General features: G+C 44.7%; 2 protein-coding genes across 2 annotated transcripts in view; one reads left to right on the forward strand and one right to left on the reverse strand.

The window, feature by feature from the left end:
• LOC117590725 overlaps positions 1 to 19,624 on the forward strand; it is a 72,174-nt gene that overhangs the window by 11,828 nt on the left and 40,722 nt on the right. Inside the window, exon 2 of the mRNA XM_034283634.1 lies at positions 3,932 to 4,047. The gene's annotated coding sequence lies outside the window, so the exon portion shown is untranslated. The remainder of the gene's footprint in view (positions 1 to 3,931; positions 4,048 to 19,624) is intronic.
• Positions 9,922 to 19,600, reverse strand: LOC117590734. Its single transcript, XM_034283642.1, has 3 exons — positions 19,462 to 19,600; positions 19,150 to 19,405; positions 9,922 to 10,327 (listed from the first exon to the last, which is right to left on the reverse strand). The coding sequence occupies exons 1-2, from the start codon at positions 19,575 to 19,577 to the stop codon at positions 19,153 to 19,155; spliced, it is 369 nt and encodes a 122-aa protein (XP_034139533.1). The 5' UTR covers positions 19,578 to 19,600; the 3' UTR covers positions 9,922 to 10,327; positions 19,150 to 19,152.

Below are 19,624 nucleotides of genomic sequence, written 5' to 3' on the forward strand. Positions count from 1 at the left end.
CTGCCCCAATCCATCCATCCATCAGTTGGGGGTTTTGGCTGGGTTTCCGTTTTCTTGGACTTGGTTTCTTGGTTTCTGGAACTGGTTTCGCGGGTTCGTTGGATTCTGGAAAAACCTGAAGCCGAAGCCTGCGCCCCATGCCACATAGATTTTTGCTCCACATTTGAGAGTCCAATAATTACAGAGAGATGGGGGGGCATTAAAGAATGCTCATAGATCCATGAATAAATCCATAAATCGAGCGATAATCCAAGAGAGATTTAGAGAACAGAAAGCGAAACACACAGTTTATGTTTGGGTTTAAGAAAGAGTTCTGGAGAAACACTAAAAAAAAGAAGAATGGCCACGAAAACGACAGGAATATTAAAATATATTTGTGTAAAAGCACAAATGTGGCGACAATTTATAACCATTTATTTCATGCTGAAATCCCAGTGCTAAAAGTTAAGTCTTATTTACATAGAGGCCATAAAACTCCCTCAAATGAAAGGAAGGGTATCCCAAAGGTGTCGCTGGGCCATAAAGATTTCGATTTCCTTTTGCTTTCCTTTTGTTTTATTTGCATGGACACACGCCTTTCCCCGCTGCGATAGCTATCCTGGCCACTGTCCTCATCCTTCACTGCCCTATGGCCCATGAATCTCCCATTGGAACCATTGAATAATTTGCCTTCTTTTGCCATCTTTTCTTTCTGGTTTTTCCCCCCACTTGTTTTTACTCCTGCCTCGCTGTCCCCTTTTTCCAGCGTCCTTAAACGATTACCAAGAGCCATAATAAATAAATGTTTTGGCAATGAGACCCCTACCCTACCCCTACCCCTACCCCTACCCCTACCCCTCGTTTACACACTCAGCCCCTCCCTTCCCCACACACTCGTTCTTCCCTTTACCACAATCAGCCCGTAGGGCCAAAGTCAAGGCCAAGGAAATATTATTGAAAATGTAAATGAAAAATGCTGGCACAGACACACACACACACACACACACACACACACACACACACACACACACACACACATGTGGGTAGCTGGAGAGGGTCCTTGGGTACTAGGGCAAGGCCACACGACCTTCTCTTCATCCCGCCCCACCCCTTATCCCTAGGGGACCTCCCCGGAACGGAAGGCGGAGCGGAAGGACTCAAAAGATAAACAGCCTCCGATTGCGTTTTCTCTTTCTTCCTCCTCAGAGAACGGAATAGGGCCAGGGGGGCTGGGTTTATGGCTGGCAGGGGGGGAATATGTGTATGTGCCTGTAATTGCATAAGTAAAGAGTCGAAGGATTGTCGAACGAAGGGAAGGCAACGAATCACATCAGGGAGTCAATTTTTTTTTTTTTTATTGGGTTTACGAATTTTTGGGGGATTTATGCACCGCCGAGGGGCATGATACACGAGCTAACAAGATGGAGGGGGAAAGAGACAGAGAGAGAGGGAGGGATAACGATAATGTTTTACAGGAAAATAAAAGGGCGGTGGGGCGACGAGTGCGGGACGAATGAGGAGCGAATGCAGGAATGATTTTCAGTAAATAAACGAACAAATTGAATGCAATCACAAGTGAAATTATGACAGAACGCTTGTTCTTTATGAATATTTTTAGAAATCGATGATTCCAGTGGTTTTTCATGCAGTTTAGAGATCGCCTTTGTGTGGCTTTTGTGGGAAATGTTCTGCACTTTAAAGCGAATCGTATACTCGTGCATCTGCATGTATGTATGTACATATCTGTGGGAATGACTTCAATTAAGAGAATACCCAAAACTCCTCCATTTCATTGCCCCGGGCAGTCGCCTTTTGACAGTGGCATTCAATGGAAATTGCAGTTTCAATTGCAGTCGTCGTCCCCCCATGCATATCACTAACGCTTGTGCTCATTCTGTTGAATGTTGAATGCCTCATCATTAATTAAACACTTAATTAAAACTGCAGCAAATGTCGAACCCACACATGTGGCAGCACCAAAGAGAGACAGAAAGGCAGGCACGCAGAGACAGGCAGAGGCAGGCATCACAGGGCATTGAAAATTAATTAGATGTCATCGCTTTCAACAGAGTTTTCCCCAGCACGGCCACCCCCCCTCAACCAACAAATAATCGACTATACGTACACTGGAGGGAAATAGATTTTCACCCAGCCGAAAAAAAAATAACACACACACAAAAACAGCAACGGACAAAACGATAAACGATAAACGCAAGCGTCCGCCCGCCCGATGATAATCGTGTTAATAATCATTTAAAATTAACGCAAAAACTTTCCATTTTTCAATGCGATTTTCCACGCAACAAGATGGGAAAATGAATGGAAATGGTGGGGCTGGGAAAGGGGTTGAAGAGCGGTGCATCATGATGTAGGGATCATATAGAAATAATGAATGCAATTGAATGAAATGGAGTGAAAATGAAATAGAATGGGATACTTGGATGGGATTTATGATGCCTAGCGATGGAATGGTCTCTGTATATAAAGGGGGAAAATAATGGAGCAATGGAATAGATTCCGATTCGTTATGATGCTCCCAAAGAGTGCAACAGAATATGCAACCATTCATGATCTGTTAACGCTGCATTTGAATGGGGACCATCAGGTGGAGTTATGGACTGGAATGACATGGAAAGTGTGAAAAGTGAATCAATATTGCAGATTGGAATGTTATAGAATGCATCTAATGACTCTCTGTCTGCACGCTGTGTATATTCATTGTTCCGGTTGCACAATTTCATTATTAAAAGCCAATAGAAAGCGTCTAAAAAATCACCCACTGCTCGCTCTCCTCCACTTTATGAATACGAATTTGGGAATTAATTTTAGCAGCTGCATTAGAAACAAAACAAAAGCAAAGCTACAACAACAAAAAAGAAAGGAAAACAACGAGAAAATGAAAATGCAATTTTCACTTTTTTCAAACACACACACAATAAACACAACACAACACAACACAACACACGAATGCGAATACGAATGCGAAATGTGTGGAGTCGAGTGTACAGTGGAGTGGAGGCCCAGTGGCTCCACTGACTGACTGCCAGACAGCTAGCCCATACACACATGCATCTAGATTGTATATATATTCAGATATATGTACTCCTATATGGGATGCACGCTCTGCTAACAAGCATTGCGCTCACATATAGAAAAAAAAGTAAAACAAAAAAAAAATGAAAAGTCTCTCCCATCGCCATCTCCATCTCTGTGTGAAAATTGTGAAAAGCGTATTTGGAGCAGAAAATATAATGTCTGGGGCTCCATGCCTCCCTCCTCCCACTGTTATGCTCCTCTCGTCTGATTTGGACTTGATTTTTGTTTGTTTCTCTGTCAGCAACTTCACTTTTTCGCCCCCCCTGAGATAAGATTCCATACGCGCAGGCTGATAAGTTTCTGGGTGAAAATAGAGCTCTTAACTCGAGTTAAAGCGCCCCAAGGCCATGCATTAGATGCTAGGGGATTCAACTGGTTTGTAGGTGTAGGAATTTCCTGCCATAAAGATCTGTGGTTTCCATTTTGTGGCCTAGAGATCTTAGTTCTAAATCTTTTCTGAATGGAAAAATCCGCAGTAGATAAGAACATTTGCTTGATGGTCAAAAACACGCATGTTCTGGCTTATCATTTGGGCCATCCATCCATTGCGTCGTCTGGCGATTAAAGCGCCGCGGACATCACGTTCTACGATAAGAAAAGGCCCCAAGACAGCAACCCACCCAAAACGGTGGGGGCATTGCCTAATCAATGAAGGTGGTGTTTTATTTTATTATTATTCTTTGATTCTCTTGGTGGGGCTGCACGATAAATATGTTTCGCTCCGATTGAGCACTAATTGATTGATAAGCGATCATGATTCAGCTGCAAATGGTGCGGGGAAGGGGTTGTCGTTTGCGTTAATGAAATGGAATTCCATCTTAACCCCTATAATAACTATTGGTTTTTGTTTTTACAGATCGTTGGGTGTGCCTCTCGACGAACGAATCGACAGCGACAGCGACAGCGACAGCGAAATCTGCATCTACAACAGAGGGAACAGCTAGATTCGTGTTTTACACAAACTAATTGCAAGTAAGCCATCAACTACTATAATTTCTAAATCTATATATACATCAGGCGACATCGTCATCATCATCATCGTCTACAGAGAAGGAGAAGGAGAAGGAGAAGTGGGAGAGAACGGCGGGTACTGGGCTTTCAAGTAAGTGGAAAGCCCACTCGCCCAGCACAAAAGGCACTGCCAGAGAAGCAACAACATTCGATTCGATGTAAATCAGAGGAGAGGGAGAGAAAAACACACGACAGCCCAAGGCGATGGGCGCAATGGGCGACAGCTCCAAAGTCCAAACAACTAGAAACCCCGGCTAAAAACAAAAAGAAAAAAAAAGTCGTCTAACTTGTCAGATCGCGTGCCAAGAAATAATAATGAAGGAAAATATCGTGCGAGTTTGTTTTCTGTGCTGTGCAGCAGCAGAAATAAAAACAACACCAGCCCCACAAGCAGTCAACACTTTATGCCACTAATAATCGTAGTACTAGCAGTACGCTTGCAACCTGCAACCTCGCCCAAACTCCCTACCTCCCCACCTCACTTCTTCTCCAGCTTCATCTATGAGCAGTTTGTGTCATGCGCCTGCGTGCCGTCTAATTGGCATGGAATGAGAATCCAATTGGCGGCAGGCAGAGGCGACAGCAAGGGAGTGCCATAGATAATGTATAACGTACACATGCACATACATATGTACATAAATTTAGCATTTATGTGGCCTTTTCCACTTCTCCAAGACTCTCCAGAGGCCCAACACAGAATAGAGGCGCACTGCTGCATGAAGCGTGACAAAAAACAAATGTAAATCGAAGCAAATATAAATATCAAAAAGTAAAATAGATAGAATGTTATTCAAATAATCGTATATAAGTTAGAAATTAAACATATATCTTGATTTAGCGTCCTACTTTGTATGATTAAAAGGGAAATTATATTTGGTTAGAGATAAACAATATATTTATGTGCACTTTTCTACTGTTTTTTGTTGACTGTTCCTTTTTAAAACGTTTTCTTTAACATAACTCTACGCACTCTTTTCGAGTGAATTTCCATTAAATGTTCCCCTCATTTTGGGAACCCTTTCAGCTGCTCAACCATTCAATCGCTAACGAAGCCAATCGCTTAAGCCCTGCTCTCAAAAGTTTGAAGCTCTGCGCTACAATGGTTGAATGTATCCGTGTGCCTCTCTCTCTCTCTCTCTCTCTCTATCTGTGTGTTTGTATCTCAGCCTATTTGCAGTCAATCTCTGGGGAGGCTCCTGGGGGCCCTAAGCCACTTTAAGCCAGTTCTGGCTGCCTCACCTCCGTCCCTGCTCCAAATGAGAGCTAATCAGGTAGGGCGAAACCCCTCGAAACTATTCTCCCGTGTACACCGCGAGAGTGTGTGCTGCATGCCACCTGAGTGGCACAAGCAGCAGCAGCAGCAGCAGCAGCAGCCACAGCAGCAGTCAACCAAAAAGCCATTGAAAAACCCCCAAAAACATGGAGAAGATAAGCCTCCGACAGAGTCTGTTGTGGGGTAGGGGAATATTCCATTGGGCGGTGGGTATACTGGAGGGTAATTGCCGCCGCAGACAACATGCTAATTAAAAGCTACTTTTGCAGCCGCATTAATATACACACAAAACACCGCAAAAATCATGCGTCCCCGTTGTCGTTGTCGTTGTCGTTGTCTTTGTCGTTGCTGTACTCCGCAATCATAGCCACAGAATTAGAGGGTAGCAAAGTACTAGCGAGACTAACGAGGTCCAAAGAGGATAATTCTAATGTGCAGGCTGATATTTAATGCACTGCTTAATAAGAAAATTCTGCTAATAAGCTCAGAAAATCCTTCAAAGCAATAAACTTGGAAAAGCTGAGTCTAAAATGATTTTAGCGATTTTTAGATGAAGAAATTCTCGAACTAAGTGACGAAAATGATTGAGTTCGGTGAAGGTTTGTAAAGTCCAATAAACTTTCAGCTTACAGGCATGGTAACCATCTATGAGGAATTTATAGTTCAGACAATTCTGCACTCAAATAACGAAAATCATCCAAATAATATGAGTTGAAACAGTCGTAATCCAGTCGTGTTTTTAATGCAGCATTAAACGAAGAAGATTGCTCTACAAATCTACAAGAAAATCCTCTAAATAAAACACCATTTTAACATCAAATATTTAAAGGGTATTCTGCATATCTACACACATATTTCTGGCATGGTTTATGGCTGTTGCCGCTGCTCTGCTGCTTTGCCTCCTTCTGTTCTTGTTGCCTGGATTAATGGCGAAGCACACAGCGGGGGGGGGGGGGGGGGGGGGGGGCGTGTCTCTCTTGTGCGGCGACATCGTTGAATGACAACAATTTGCATTTGTTTCATTTTCAAACATGTTTCCGAGGTACAAACTGGTATTCATTCGACAAGGGACATGCCTCCTGCCCCCTGCCTCATGTCCAACTGCCACAATGATGGAACCGCAGACAGGACGAGGATTGAGGAGGATTCTGGGATTGGGGATTGGGGAAATTGGGGGATTGAGGAATGAGGAATGAGGATTTGGAGGATGATGCCTCTTCGGGTTCCGTCTGTTCGTGGCGTCATTAAAAATTGTCTTGATGGGTTTTGTGGCTTTGATTTCAGTGCGTTGACGATCCTGCCCTCCGTCCGCCTGGCTGTCCGCCTGGCTGTCCGCCTGGCTGTCCGCCTGGCTGTCCGCCTGTCCTGCCTTTTGGGTTGTTGTGTTTTTGTATCCTGAGAGGAATCGACAGCTGTTGTTGCTTGTCCTCTGTGGTTTTCGTGGACTCTCCGACTGGGAGTCGTCTCGAGTTAATTGATGGATCTGATGGGACACGGAAAACACTGGAATCGAGTTAGCTAAAGGGGCTTTTCGCACACTGAACAGGAGCTTCAGGCGAACGATTTACAGGAGTTGCCGGCTTAAAGTACTTAATGGGAGAGTTTTCTTTGCTGGAAAAACAACGACTGACAGAAATGCTTCCATTCCACACAAATTCCACACGTTGGTAAGGGAACCCAACAATCAAGAAGTTTTCTGCCTTTCAGTAAGACTTTTCGGCATCCTTTGGGGACACTCCACGTGAAGGCTTATTTGATGCCACTTCTCCTTTGAGTTCTTTTGCGAGTTTTGTAACTCAGTTTTCTGAAGCAAGGTGGCATCGTGGGCGCGGGCTTGGGCGGGGCCTGTCCATAAATTATGCAACATTTTTTTGTGGCAGAGCAGGAGAAGTGTCAAAGCTTAAAATTTCTGCTTTTGGAATTGGGAAAAACGCTACAGGATGCTGCAGCCATGGAAACTCCAGCGACTCTTAACACTTTTTTTCCGAGTTCAAGTTTTCTCGTGCGCCGTGCCCCTTGTGCCCCTTCTGTTTTTTTTTGACAGTCATAAATTTGCGTCCAGCTACGGATTCGACAGGAGTTGGAATGCAGCAGCCACAAGGAGTAAAAGATAACGAGAAGGGACGTGTGAGACGCTTCTTACGCGTCACAACTTTTATACCCCATTTTATGAAGAAGCAGAGAATGTGCAAAAAACAAATATAGGCTGCGGGACGGGGTGGGTTTAGCCACTGCAAATTAAATAATTAAACCCAATTTGGTGATCTGATAGATATGGGCATTCCCTACGAAATGGCGTTTTTAGATTTCTTTTATCTTCAGAATTGTTTTCGCCCTTTTGCGGAGGCGGAAGGGGGCGGGGCTAAATTTTGAAATACACTGGTTTCAGTGTGAGCATACAGCGGACTGGATGCAAAATTTGGTGGCTCTAGCTCTAATAGTCTCTGAGAACTAGCCGACAAACAAGACAGACGGACGGACGGCTCTATCGACTCGGCTACTGATGCTGATCACGAATATATGTACTTTATGTGGTCATACAATACAACCGTTATTCGCACAAACAAAATATACCCTATTTACTCTTCGAGTACCGGGTATAAAAAGCGCAAAAGGCAGGCGTAGGGAACTGAAGGGGGCGCCTAAACTTTTGCCAAAGAAAAAGGAATGACTGTGGCAGTGGCAGTGGCAGGACTCTAATGCTATGCGAAACTGTTAAGCGGAATGAAAACTTGCCCCCGCGTTGCAACAAGAGGAAAAGAGATGTTCAGTGTCCACTCTGTCCGATCTCTGGCCCTAGCCTGCATTTCTTTTGACTTTCGTTACGCTGGAAACTCCGTTACTTTTAGCTCAAACTTTGACCCGCGCGCCCCCCCAGCCTGACGTCAATCTCTTAGGATACTCAGTGGATAAAAAAGCAAACACTACTAGCAGGAGGATGAGGACTTCTCCTACTCCTACTCCTACTCCTACTCCTTTTGTGTGAATCATGTTTTGTGCAGTCATAAAGCATTAATAGTTATTAATTGTACATTTATTTGTTATCGGTGTCTATTAATATTTTATGGGCATTCAATTATTCAACATTGAATAAATTCAACAGATTTTCATGTGCCAATCCCCTGCTCCTGGACGGATATGGCAACTCAATGTCGGTATCATTTGCGTCTTCTTGCCATTGCCATTTCCTCCCCCCCTCTTCACTGCCAGCGGGCGACTTTTGCGTTGCAGGTGCATCATTTATTCAATGGCCCCAGACGCTGCCGAGAGTGTGTGGCGGAGGGGAGATGGGAGATGGGAGATGGGAAGCTGCTTGTCTCCTTAGGACTGTCGTTTCCTTAATACGTTTAAAAATAAGTACACAAGGCCCCCTCTCTGTCGGCTCTGCCACTCCAGCGTTCAATGTTCCTGCCTCTCTGCTCTTCATTTTTTCTCCGTTGTGTGGCAAGTTGTAGCAGCAGCAGTGGCATTGACTGCTTGAGTAATTGAAGCGCATCACAATTCTGGTTGGCAGGATTGCTTGCTGCACTGAAAGAAATTCCTAGACCTACGATATATTTGAAATATAATGAGAAGCTTACTATCCACTCTCTCAATCAGCATCTATGCCACATTCAAGGCTCTTTTTTGTTCGATTCAGTGGAAATGTCTTTAAAAATAGAACCCCCCGTGGGCCTTCAATCTCTCAATTAAAGATGTATCATCCCGCCCATCTCCATGCCGAGCCTCGCTCTTGTGTTGCTTTTAAAGACCGCCACAAAATGCTGAATAATAAATGAAATTGTATTGTTGATGGGTTGCTTGGTTGAGTGGTTCAGTGGTTCAGTGGTTGAGTGGGTGGCTGTCTAGTCCAGTGGGTGGGTCAAATCAGTCGCTGAATATTTCATTCTGCACATATTATTTATTTAAGAGAACTAAACGCACTCCCACCCGAAAATACATACAACATTTCTATGATTTTCTAAATGGGGAAAAAATATTTGGCTTCACAATCGGAATTGGAAATGGAAATGGAAATGGCGCCCCGTCCCGCCCCGCCACACAGCTTCTGCCATAGAGATTTTTTGTGTCGAAGAGTAAAGTGTTTTGGAATGGAGTACGTGCTTCTCTTCGGGTGCCCCACCGCCAGTTTGGTTTTTTATTGTTAACACTCTTTGCTGCCACACGGAGCGGGGAGGGGAGTGTGTGTGGCAAGCGACTTACAGTTGCAAATGTGCAACAGAAGGAGCAGCAGCAGCTCAAGTCACATTGTTGCACATTTGCTGGCATTCAGCAATTGATTGGGCAACGGTGGGTAGGAGGAGCCAAAAGGATTTAGAAAGGGATTTCCATCGGTGAGAAAATCTGTAATAAAATACAAAATTCCACTCGAGAAGGAAAAGCCCATCGATGGAGATGGAAATCGTTCCGAAATCAAATGAAAAGATGTGCCAAGGGTGGCTGAAAGTATTCCTCTCCCTCCTTAAACTCTAATCTGTCGTAAGACTTGAAATCTTAGAATTTTTTATTTGCTTTTATTTTGAAGTTTTTTTTATGCTTTGTTTTTGGATTTTTACATTTAACAGAAAATACATAAGCAAGTAAACAATTTGACTTGTGAACGGCAAAAAATAATCAATCGCTGGCTGTTGGCCGCTCCGATAAACTGGTGCAACAGGTGTGGCACTCAGGCTGCTGCTGCTGCTGCTGCGCCTCGCTCGTCTGTTTAGGGCAGCTCTGGCAGTCTCTGCTGTTGGAATGTTAATTTATCTTTCGGGGACCTCCTGATGGACTTCTTTTTTGATTTGATAACTGATAACTTTGACTCTGGCATCATAGCCGGCTGCGGCATCTGTGGTGTCTCCTGTTCCTCCTTTTCTCTGATATTTCCAGGCGATAGACGACTTTTTGACAAGGGAATCTGTTGTGGGCATGCCAGCACATGAAAACTCGTGTTGGTGTGTGTTTTTAGCCTTTTGAAATTTCGCCCTAAGTAAGTAGATAATAGAATAACAGAATTCAACACTTAAATATAATTATTCAATTAATTATTCAATTGTTTCAATCATGGGACAGTGAAGGACTTGCATTGAGCAATTAATGAGCAGTTTATGGGATTTACTTGTATTTTATTTGAATAACTAAATATCTCATTAGATCTAGATGGCACTCCTGAAGTGTATCCTCTGGGGAAAATCAACAAAGCAAAAGAGCAAAGGGCAAGGCGAAGGACAAGAGTCTGAGGCGCCCCCAAAACAGGTCTCAAGTCGCGTGTCGCCACTGTTTGACTTGATTATAATGATAAAATCTAATTAAACAAGTTCTTAACTTGCAGGAGAGATGTCAACTCAATTTTCAAATGCCTTCTCGCTGCCTCAAACCCCCTTCGTTGGCCTTTAATTTGGCCATTTTCGTACCCCCTCAAAAACTTAAACCAGAGACCCCAAGCCCCATATTCTCAGCTCGCTCTGGGTCGCTGTCTCTAGCTCCCTGCTCTCTGCTCTCCGCTGTCTGCTCTGTCGGTCTGTCTGTCTCTCTGTCAGCACAAACATCCTAATTACCAACTTTTTGTAGCCCAAGACTCTTTGGCTCTCATCAATGGCCATACAGAGGGGCACACAAGGGGGTGAAAAGCGAAGGAAAGAAGGTAATGAAGGGAATGGCCAGTTAAAGCGAGAGATGGATAGAGAGAGAGAGAGAGAGACAGAAAGGGAGAGCTAGAGTGGGAGAGTGGGAGAGTGGGCCATGGCTCTCGTTGGGTCAGTGGAGCGCTCCACTTTACATGTTTCGATGTCATCGTCTCCGTCGTCGACTAATTACGTTTTGTGCCCCCGCTCTAACCCCCCTAGCCGCCAATGGATGGATGGACAGGCGTCACCTAATGACCCAAAGCCGCCTACAGCGGAAACCAAAAGAGTGACCGACAGTGAAAGAGAAAGAGAGAGAGGAGAGAGCGTATGTGTATGTAGGTTGCTGTACGCACTGCCCCTCGGGGGCTCTCTGCTCTCCCAGCTCAAAGTACATTTCATATGACATGCGACATTTGGTTCGAGTGTCGAGCGGAGGAGGCCAAAAGCGAGAGGTGTCTCCCACACACACACACAAAGATGATGGATAAAAAAGAAGAGTGATCCAATGGAGGAACTCCTTTTAAAAAGTAAAATGTGAATTCTTGTTCTTAGAAATGAATGGCAAAGTATTCAAATAAATCCACAGGGTATTCCACGGAACTTCATTTACTTTGACCACCATTCGACATGGACACTCGTTTAGCTTTAGCTCTTGCTGTGCTCTTCCTTAAGTATCCTGTAAATGTGCTGTGAAAATAATAAAAGAGCACAACTTCATGTATTTTGTTTGAATTCTTTCGTTTGCTTAAGCGCCGCCGTCGAGGAGTGGCTGTTGCTGGCTTTACTTTTCCTAATAGCTTTGAAATGAGTTTGGCCTTTTTTTTTTTGTCTTGTTTTATTCCTCCGTTGTTCCGTTATTTCGTTCTGCTGTTTGTTTGCTTTCGATTCTGTTTGGCCGTGGGGCGACTGTGGAGCCTTTGGAGCTCTCATAATGCATTGGCGATGGCCATGGACAAAGTTCATTAAAAGCGCAGCCTTTGCGGAGAGACCTTAAGCTAGAGACTCGAAGGATACCCTGCAAAATGGGAATATTTTAATTTTGGCTGGGAAGTAATGATTTCCACTTTGGGGAATTCCTTGTGCTAAATGAAAGCCCTCGCCCTGCCAATGGTTTACAGGGTTTGCCGTAGAAACTTCTGCTGCTTGCAACATTAGCGGCTGCATGGTCCATATGCTGCCGCTGCCGCTGCCGCTGCCGCTGCCTCTCCCGCCTCTTGTGTGTTTGTGTGCTCGGGGATAAGTGAAAACTTTTCAATCTGTGAATCAAAGAGGTTCCAGCGAGAGTGAGTGAGTGAGAGAGAGGGCGGGGGGGCAAGTGGAACTTTTTGATTTCTGTTTCAATTGGTTTTTTGTAAAATGCAAAAAAACTACCAAAATGCCAAATGCCATTGCACTTGACTGGAGAGCCAGCTCCAACCGGTTGGCTGTCCAGTGTCCTGCTGTGGTCTGCCTGCTGCCACCCCCTTTTCGTGGTCGTTTGAAGTTTTTATCCTTATTTATCTTCATAAAATATTCATGCACTTTCCACTTCTGTCTGTCTGTTGGTTGTGTCCCTCTGTGTGTGTGTGTGTGTGCCTGGAAAGCCACTTGAACTCCCAGCCACTGGAAGCACTCAGCTGCAGGACACAGGAACACCGCTCTTCTGCCCCCCTCTCCTTCTCTCTGTGTGTGTGTGTGTCTGTCTCTTCAGGTGAGTGCTTACTGCCTCCTGGGGGCAGCTCCCTCTCTCTCTCTCTCTCTCTCTCTTCCTGGGCCACTCGTTTGCACTTTTCAATTAAAAATTGTTTTTCAGTACATTTGAGTTGATTGATTTTTAATTGATTTCAATTCGAGCAAACACACTGAGTGGGCGAGAACTCTATCTCTCTCTCTCTCACTCTCACTCGCTCTTGCAACCAAGATGCAGATGTGGAGAAGGGAGTGCCAGCAGAAGCTTTTCCGCAGCAAGGCCCCAAGGAAATGAAGAAGCAATCAAGAAAATGGTGGAGCATTTCCATTACCTTTTGCCATTCACTCGCCTTGATTTGAGCTTGCTATGATCTCTTTCATTCAGCTCTCTGGCAAATTTGTGGTCTGCCTCTGTTCTCTTCTCCTTCAGAAGAGTCATTTGGGGGGCACAAAAACCCTTCAGATCAAGTTAACCCAAAGATCGACGATCTTTCTTGGTTGCATCTTTGAGAGTAACTAAATTGCATCTTTTGCCAGTCATTAATTGCAGGAAATCCCCCCCAATGTCTCTCTGCTTTCTTTACAGGGTATTCGCCACTTCGTTGCTTAGCGTTTGTATCCCTTCCGGCTGATTGTTTTTGCTTTTATTTATTTATTATTAACCAGGCAAACCGTTTTCGGTTTGCCCCCCCTCCCCGACTGTGCGGCATGTGGAATATCCTTCCGCCAGGAATGCAAATTGCATGAGCATGCCCCATGCCCCATGCTCCATGCTGTCTGTGGCATCCATAAATTCTTAACAAGTATTTTGTGGCATTTGAATAAAAAATTGAAACGAAATGAAAATGTTCAAATTTAATATTTAGAATCTAAAGTGGCAGGTGGCAAGTGGTGGCGGTGGTGGAATGCTGCAAGTGCTGGATTTTTGTTAAGTGAATTTTAATTTCCCATTAACACATGCCTCCACCCCCAACGCTCTCAACAATAAAAGGGTTGAAAGCGAAAACAAAAGGCAACACAAAGCGACAAAAACTTGTGACAAAAGTTTGTGGACGAGTAAGGGAGGGGGGCGGGAGGAGAAAAAAAAAACATACAACATGAAGGACTGACGAGGATAATGCGTAACAGCCTGGCTTTTCCAGTCGAAAAACAACAACAGGAACAGGAACAGAAACAGAAACAGAGCATAGAATGAACCCGCCCTCCTAGAACGGGGCATGGTGGAGGGAGGAACCAGTCAGAGGGGTTTCCCCCTTCTTTTGTCTCATGATACATTAGGCAACAACAAGCTGTGGGGCCATGCAACAAACTGTGGACAGCAATGGTATAATTTGATATAATTTACACGCCGAGGGGCAGGCAATGGGGTAGATCTAAATGAGATCTAAAAAGCTTACAGATCAACTGATCCAACATGAGGCAAGAATTAGCAGAAGGAAATATTAATATGAAAATACTCATACTTTATTGATCATTATTAGATCTGCTGATCATTTTTATTACTTATCAGTAATAATTATATGATATTTCCATAGTTCCATAGTCCTTTTGTATCTTCTTCGTCTTCTGTTGGTGATATCTTATTCGAATCTAATCACTTTTCCATTTTCGTTCCTTCTAATCTCCTATTCATTTTCTAAAAACCTTCTGTCGGTAGCATGCCTTCCTGGCCACTTCCTTTCTGGATGTGCCACTGCCACCTGTCGTATGAATGATATTTTCCCTCTTGCAACTTTTTTCTTTCTGTCGTTGGGGCACAAGTTTTTGAGGGTTTTGTGGAGCGGTTGGGGTTGGGCGTTGCTTGTTACCTGAAAATTTATGGCACGACCTGTCAATATGTGCCGCCACTTGCGTGTGTGTGCGTGTGCTCCCAAAAAAACAAAAAAACTCCATCCTGTAACCTGCCTCAGTCTTTGCCAGGTTTTAACACACCTCTTGCATCCTCCAGCCTGTGCCTCCTGCTTCTACAGCTCCTTTAGCAGCTTCCAGTCCCATTCCTTTGCTGATTTCCCACAATTTTCTCTTACTGGGCGAACAATTGTTCCTCTCTGTGGCAGAGTGTGTGCGTGGGAAGAAGGGCATGATGGGATTTTTGCAAATTTATGCCTTAGCAACGATTTGTTTTCGATCTGTGGTCCATATGGCACTTGAACAAAATAATAGAAAACGGAGCGTCATGCCCAAAAATGTACCCAATAAAGTATCCTACAAGTACATTTCCAGGGCAGATTCCAAACGAAATATCCGTTGGTCGCAGACTTGACGAAAAATAAAACAAGTTCCCAGTGGATTTTCTCTCTTTTCTTTTACTCTTCTTTTCATTCATAATAAATACTACCCGAATAAGGAAGAAGTTTTCATCACTCCCTAAAGGGTATCCCTATTGTCACGGCAAAGCTCTTATTTTTTTCACTCTGCTCTTTGTTCTTTGAATTATGACAGAGCAAAGAGCGAGAGAGAGAGAGAGAGAGAGAGAGAGAAAGGAAGGGGGATGGAGGTTGTAGGAGTGAAAGTTATGGTCTACACATGTTGCTGTCGTCTAATGCCTGTGTTGTTGTTCCCTCTGTGTTCCCTGTGTCCTGCGTCCTGTTCCCTGTTGTTGCTGTTGGAATTTGTAAGTAAGAAAATTGTTTTTGAAATGGCTAACAAGCTATTAGCAAACAAACAAAGGGAAAACGATGAGCATGATGATGATGATGATGTTTTGGGCGATGCGTCCAAGGAGAGTCAGGGAGGGGGAAACCGACTTGGGGCAGAGGGAGATTCCTTGGGTCTTTGAGATGATTGCCTCTTGGCTGGCTCGTTTCGTTTTTTTATCTCGTTTCTCCAAAGTGACATTTAAGCGATTCATTCGATGGAACATCAATCAGAGGATTGTTTTCATCTAAAAAATGATTTATGAGCATGCAAAAAATCACAGAGGAAAACTACAACAAACAAAAGAACAAAGATAGCCGCAAAAATCACTGACAGTCCCCTGAATGTTGAAAAAAGGAAAACAAAAAATATAAAAAAGAGTAGAACCTTCATTTAAATTGAAAAACAAAAAATATACATCACAAGGTACAAGGACTGGGAAAAGCATGACTCTCTGGCCACTTCCCTGCCCCTCCGCCACTCATTCTCCTTCACCCTACTCAACTTTTCCTTCGATTCTTTATTCGAATTTTTCCAAATTGGTAATTCAGAAAGGAAATATTAAAGGCCGCAGTGCCCCCACTCCTAACACTAGAGCACCACCCCTCCTAGTTCACACGTCCTCTGCCTTTTCGCTGACCAAAAGAAAACAAAAAACAGCACAAAAAACACTTTTACATTCTGGTAAAAACGGCAGAAGGGCGTTATGGGGGGGAGGTGATGTGGCAGGAGAAACAAATGACAACCCAAATTATTTTGACACCATTCCCGTAAATGCCTGCCACACTTGCCACGCAGTCAGAGAAGGGGACTGGGAGGGAGAGGGAGAGTGAAACAAAAGCAAAGCCAAAAACTCAAGTGGTGGCCCAGAAGAGGCGCCTAGCCGGTCGTCTGACGGGGGCAGAGAGATGGGGCAGAGAGCGGCGTACAAGCGATAGGTAGGCAACATATTGTGCCACGTAGCATGCAACATGAGAACAACAATAACAACAGTGAGAGACACGGGACTCGACACAGAGAGAGAGAGAGAGAGAGAGATGTGTGTGTGTGGCAGACAGGCGGCGGTGAGGATTATGGGGGATTCCCATTCGGAAACGCGTGCGTAGTGATATTCGATGGAGAAAGGGAAAGGCAGACTATGACGGAAAGAGGGGAAGTGGGTGTGCAACTAGGTGGGTGGAGCAACCGGGTGGGGCAGAGACAAGTTCGCGCTCTGTTGCGAATTGCCAGTTAAAATTTTGCTGACATTTCAGCAGCAGCCGAACGTCAAACCAGGCACTAGGCACCAGAGGGACCTCCACAGCCACGGAACGGATGGCAGAGCCGAAAGCAAAGCAAAGAGAACTAGAGGAATAAGTGCGAAAGGCAGTCAGAGAGAGATAAGGCGGGGGAGGGAGACAGTCAACAGTCGGATTTTGGTGTCTGAAAGTGTCAAAAGGCATTTTATGAGATTTTTGTATATTTCTTTTTTATGAGATTTTCTGTGTGTCTCGTATCGATGAGTGTTGTTCTCGAACATGTCTAACTAGGAAGTGTAGAACAGGAGTATGTGTACAATTGAGGGATAAGGGATAATTTTTTTGCATATTCCCATCTTAAATTTGATGCTTGAAATACTTTGAAGACAAATTTCAATTTGTTTATTATTGGTGTACATTTCAATTAATTTTGTTTAAGCAATACTAAAGAGAACACCTTGCGGAGTGCCCTCCTCCCACTCCCTTTGCTTGTCTGTAGAAGAATCGCACCTCAATCGACTGACTCGATTGCTGTTCAATCTCAAAATTCATGCAGCGTTTGAGGCCTTCAGGGCGACCTTCGGTGTGTGGCACTCGTACGCGTACGAGTACTTTACTCTCGGGTACTCGTTATTTGTATTTTAAGTAAATATTGACTCAAAGGTAGCCCCCTGTCGGCCAGCTAGTCAGCCAGCCACCCAACGCCCCCCGAATAATCGAAGCCGAATTGATGACCAAACATTAACACGCGCCTGCCTTCAGTCCGCCTGCAGTCATTACCTCATTCCATCCATTTATTCCCCCTGCCCCCGCCCCCACCATTGGTTCAGTCAGTCAATGAGCCAAGGGCAACCATAGCGCGGCGTCGCGCATGCGAATGTGTGAGAGAGAGAGAGAGAGAGAGAGAGAGAGGTATTTAATAAACTCTGAAAACGCGTGTCGCGCGAGAGACGACGCCATGCAAATCGCAATCGAAACGAAACCCAAAAATGTAACCCGAACGCGAACCGGAGCGAGCTCCGAAGTGCAGCCCCACGAACTGCATTGAAATGTGTAGGAAAGAGGAAAGAGAATAGTGGATTGAACAGCCTCCCCTCCCCCAGATGCTCTTTAGTCTCCACTTCGATGCCTCTTATCTCTAGTGCGATGTGTGTGTGTGTGTGTTCGCTGTGGAGTGTACATGTATGTGTGTGTGGTGGGGTATGCAGAGCAGCCAACAATAACAAAAAACCCAAACAACGAACTGCAAAAACTAAAACAGCAGCAACACTAACAACGACAGCCCAGAGTAAAGAGTGCGCAAGAGTAAAAGAGTCAACAAAAAATATCAATTATTCAAGTACCGTTGCCATAGCCATAGCCGCCATAGCCATTAAGTGTGTGTAGAAGTCGAGCAAAAACAGTAACAGTCAAGTGTGATATAATGTCATTGAAATGTCAAATAAATGAATGAATGTTCAGATAGTGTGGGGAGGGGGGAAGATCATTTGACTTTGAAAGGGGAGAACCAGACCCCTGCATGTCTGCAGTTACATTAAATGGTCTAGCAGCGGCAGCAGCAGCAGCAGCAGCGACAAATCCTCAGCAAATTAATTGTACTAGGATGGAAGGGGGAGTAGAAACGGATTGAGAGGGAGATGCAAGAGGAAAGAAATTAAGTGACAGTGAACAGGGGAAACAATTAAGGAAAATCTATCATTCCCATTTAATGCCTCTAATCGAGACCAAATCTACTATTTTTCTCCTCATTCCATTACATTTAATAGATGGATTACCCGTGTTTTGACTACTTAAATTTGATATAATTTATGAGATATAATTATTTGCAGCCGAAACGTTTTCTAGCTGGAATTTCCAATCTCAACTTTCCCCTTGTTGTTGCAACAATCATCACTCTGCCCTTGAGTGGGGGCGGCATAGCATACCCCTAATTATCACAACCCCCTCGCGCACATTTGCACATCCCCTCGCTGCTGCTGCTGCTGCTGCTGCTGGAAAATCTCTGCTGGCGGAAAATCTGTGTAAAATGTGATATCAACATGGAAGCTGTCTGCCCGTCTCCGGTGTCAACCCTCGTCGTGTTTGCCTGTTTCTGCACCATTGAGTGGTACACACAGAAAGAGACCGAGAGAGAGAGAGAGAGAGGGGGAGAGGGAGAGGGAGAGATATCTGTATGCCACATCCTAGAGCTATGCCCCCTGCCGTATGCCACATGCCACTGGCAGAGTGCCTTTCTGATGGCTTTGTTCTTTGTGTTGTCAAACTGTCGGGATGGCGATTTGCTGCCGCACAATTGATACATTGATAAATGATGCTCCCAGGAGGCACTCACAGGATCTCTTCCCCCTACTCTTCCTACTCCTCGATTCAGGCCACTTGGACGCTAATTTTGTGTGACAAACAATCCTCTCTCTTACTTTCACTCCCTATCCCTTCATGAGGGAACGATGGACGATTGTTGATTGGGTGGGCAGGGATTGTGGGGCACGCACTTAATGTTGTTTTGTCATGCAAGAACCCCATTTTGGTGGCAATTAAATGGATATTAGTTGCCACAAAATAGCCATGTAATCATACGTACTATGAATTTTATGCGGAGCATGCCACATGCCAAATGCCAAACGGATTACTGACTTACCGCTTAGCAACGCGCCCAGCGTTGGAGTGGTGGCAGTCGATGAGGGAAGAGCAACCCATCACGATACATTGCTTGCATACGGACGATGATCTTCATTTGGACCTGAAACTCCCGCGGCATCGTATGGTTGCCCAGATCCACCGGCGGATGATGGATGAAGCGTGACCGCTCCCGCAGATACTCCCGCAACTCCTTTTGGTCCTCCGTTTCATTGGGCACACGGACCAGCGAGCGTCTAGCATAGGGCACCAGAGCACTGTGGCGCAGACTTTAGGAAGTAACACAAAAGTATTTGCCCTTTGGAGGACTTACCTGCTGAGACGCCGCCGACGTTTAACAATGATATATAGAGCCACGCCCAGAAGGATTGCCACAGCGCCCACTAAAATTGCCACCGACATCTCGCTCATCTCACGGACAGATGACATTTTACTCGTTTTCTTGTGCGAGTGTGCGCGGGGGGGGGGGGGGGGGG

Source organism: Drosophila guanche, unplaced genomic scaffold (assembly GCF_900245975.1).
Source record: "Drosophila guanche unplaced genomic scaffold, DGUA_6, whole genome shotgun sequence".
Lineage (NCBI taxonomy): Eukaryota > Metazoa > Arthropoda > Insecta > Diptera > Drosophilidae > Drosophila > Drosophila guanche.